The sequence below is a fragment of the Mustela nigripes genome, chromosome 5, assembly GCF_022355385.1.
Source record: "Mustela nigripes isolate SB6536 chromosome 5, MUSNIG.SB6536, whole genome shotgun sequence".
NCBI lineage: Eukaryota > Metazoa > Chordata > Mammalia > Carnivora > Mustelidae > Mustela > Mustela nigripes.
In genome coordinates, this window is record NC_081561.1 from 26362812 (window position 1) to 26365980 (window position 3169).

The window sequence follows — 3169 nt, forward strand, 5'->3', positions numbered from 1 at the left end:
ATTTTTGCCTTGAGATCATGGGCTATATAATGATAAAAATGTAACGGGGGGCACCTGCATGGCTCAATCAGTTAAGCATCTGCTTTTGGCTCAGGTCATGATCCTGGAGCCCCAGGACCCAGCCCTGCATCAGGCTCCCCACTCACTGGGGAGGCTGCTTCTCCTTCTGCTCCTCTCCCAAACTGGTGTTCTCTTTCTTTCTCACTCTCTCATAAATAGATAAATAAAAATATCTTTTTTTTCTAAATTTAAATTCAATTAGCCAACTTATAGTACATCATTAGCTTCAGATGTAGAGCTCAATAATTCACCAGTTGTGTATAGCACAGTGCCCATTACATCATGTAATTTCTTTAATGCCCGTCACCCAACTACCCATTCCTCCCATCCTCCCTCCCCTCCAGCAATCTTCAGTTTGTTTCCTATAGTTAAGAGTCTCTCAGTTTGTTTCCCTCTCTGATGACTTCCTACTCAGTTTTCCATCACTTCCCCTATGATCCTATGCATTGTTTCTTCCAGATATGAATGAAACCATATGATAGTTGTCTTTCTTGGACTGACTGACTTTGTTCAGCATAATACCCTCCAGTTCCATCTGCATCGATGTAAATGATAAATATTCATCCTTTCTTATGGATGAGTAATATTCCATTTTATATATGAACCACATCTTCTTTATTCATTCATCTGTCAACGGACATCTTGGCTCTTTCCATACATTGACTCTTGTGGACACTGCTGCTACAAACACTGGGGTGCATGTTCCCCTTTAGATCATTACATTTGTATCTTTGGGGTAAATCCCTAGTAGTGTAATTACTGGGTGGTCAAAATTATATAGATGCTTGAGCACCTGGGTAGCTCAGTGGGTTAAGCCTCTGTCTTCAGCTCAGGTCATGACCTCAGGGTCCTGGGATCGAGTCCCGAATTGGGGGGTGTCTCTGCTCAGCAGGGGGCCTGCTTCCCCCCTCTCTCTGCCTGCCTCTCTGCCTACTTGTGGTCTCTCTCTGTGTGTCAAATAAATAAAATCTTTTAAAACATGATAAAGATGCAGAAATCCCAAACTAAGATGGTAGACAATGGTTGGTAGTAGAACAAATAACATAAATAGGAAGGTCAATCACCCAAGTGTCCTCAAGGAACAAAGTCCATCGAGTGAAGTTCTGGAAAGCAAAGAGGTTTTTAATTTAAATAAGGTATCTTACAGTCTCAGCATTGCTTTCTGAAAAGAGGAAAACATTTCTAACTTTTGGTAGAATACAGTGAAATCATAAGAGCCTGAAAAATAAGAAAATCAGTTCAAACCTTATTACCATCTTCAAGAATAGAGGCTCAGAAGATTATTATCACAAAGGAGTACTTATTTTTTGTAGAAAAAGATTCTTGGGATCACCCTCTTGAAGGCCTCCTTCATATCTTTATTTCTAAGGCTGTAGATGAGGGGATTCAACATGGGTGTGATGATCCCATAGAAGAGGGAAACCATCTTTCCCCAGTCCTTAGAGGTGGATGAAGGTGGTTGTAGGTACATGTATATACCTGTTCCAAAAAATAGAGACACCACCACCATATGGGACCCACATGTCCCAAAAGCTTTTCGTCGTCCTTCTGCTGACCTGATTCTCAATACTGCATGAGTTATGAAGCCATAGGAAATGAGGATCAATGTCACTGGAATTAGCAGAATTAATACACTAAAGAAAAAGAGTTCAGCCTCAATAGGCTTTGTGTCAGCACATGATAACTTGAGAAGGGCAGGCACCTCGCAGAAAAAGTGATCCACTTCTTTGTGACCACAGCGTGGCATGTTAAGGGTCAAGGAAGACTGCAACACTGAGTTACTGAAGCCAGTGAGCCACGAGAAGCCTACCACCCTTAAGCAGAACCAATGATTCATAATGACTACGTAGTGCAGGGGTCTGCAGACTGCCACATATCTGTCAAAGGACATGACAGCCAGGAGGAGACACTCAGTAGCACCCAGGGCCAGGAAGATAATGAGCTGGGCCACACAGCCACCATAGCTGATGGTCTTTTTGTTGCGACAAATATTTCTCAACATATGAGGGACCGTGCTTGTGGTATAGCACAGATCTAAGATGGAGAGATTAGCGAGGAAGAAATACATGGGTGTGTGAAGTTTGGGATCCAGAATGCACACCATCATTATGGACACATTGCCAAAGATGGTGATTGTGTATGATATTAATAGGAGCAAAAACAGAGGCATTTGTAGCCAGGGCTTGTCTGAGAAGCCAAGTAGTATAAACTCTCTTGAGGAGCTCTCGTTAGCCCAGTTCATGATGACTCACTTATTTTTCATTCCTAGAAAAATATAAAATAGAAAAGTAATCAATACATAATTATTGAATACTCTTATTGGAACTGAACCAAATTTGATTATTATAATGAATAATTAAACACCAAATATAATTTGTGGTCAATTAAATAGAACCCCTGTGAAATACAGTATGATTCTTTTAGGTTAGAAAGTAGTTCCCCTGTTTTTTAGTAGTTATGTTCAATTAAATTGATGAGGTCGAGCATCAGTTTTAAATGATAAAGTATATAATTTATATGCAGAGAGCACAGACAACTAAGTGGTAAAAGACATTTCAGTTCTCCCTTTTCTTATGTGTGTACAAAATATTGGTCCTAGATGATTTGATTCAAGGTAGTAAAATTACGGCTGGCATAATTTATTGTGTTAACCACAGGTGAGACATCTTTATATATCTTTTTAAAAATTTTTATTCAATTTCCAGTTGGTTAACCTACAGTGTAGTATAGTTTCAGGTGTGCAATGCAGTGGTGGAGCACTCCATACATTACCCAGTACTCATCAGGACAAGGGCACTCCTTCATCCCCAACACTTGACCATCGAATCCCTCCCTGACTGACATGAGACAGACACTGAAAAACAGATGTGAACTACATGTTATTGCTACTGTGACTCAGTGACCATAAATGATCTGCATACTCGGTAGTGGTGAGGCCAGGACTTAAGGGCAATTCTTTTTTCTATACCATGTCTCCCTCCAGGTCTGCAGAGAGCACCGTGAGATTGACTACGGCCACACAGCGGTGCTTATACATGAAAAAAGACCATCAAGAATCATATTATCAAGTTAATTTTCCTCAGTCTGTGGAGGTGAAGTGATCAGGCAC

At 40.6% G+C, this 3169-nt stretch overlaps 1 protein-coding gene across 1 annotated transcript; it reads right to left on the reverse strand.

The window, feature by feature from the left end:
* Nucleotides 1–1360: 1360 nt before the first annotated feature.
* Nucleotides 1361–2302, reverse strand: LOC132017170 (putative olfactory receptor 2B3). The gene has a single exon (XM_059398971.1). The coding sequence runs from the start codon at nt 2300–2302 to the stop codon at nt 1361–1363; it is 942 nt and encodes a 313-aa protein (XP_059254954.1).
* Between the last annotated feature and the right edge of the window lie 867 nt (nt 2303–3169).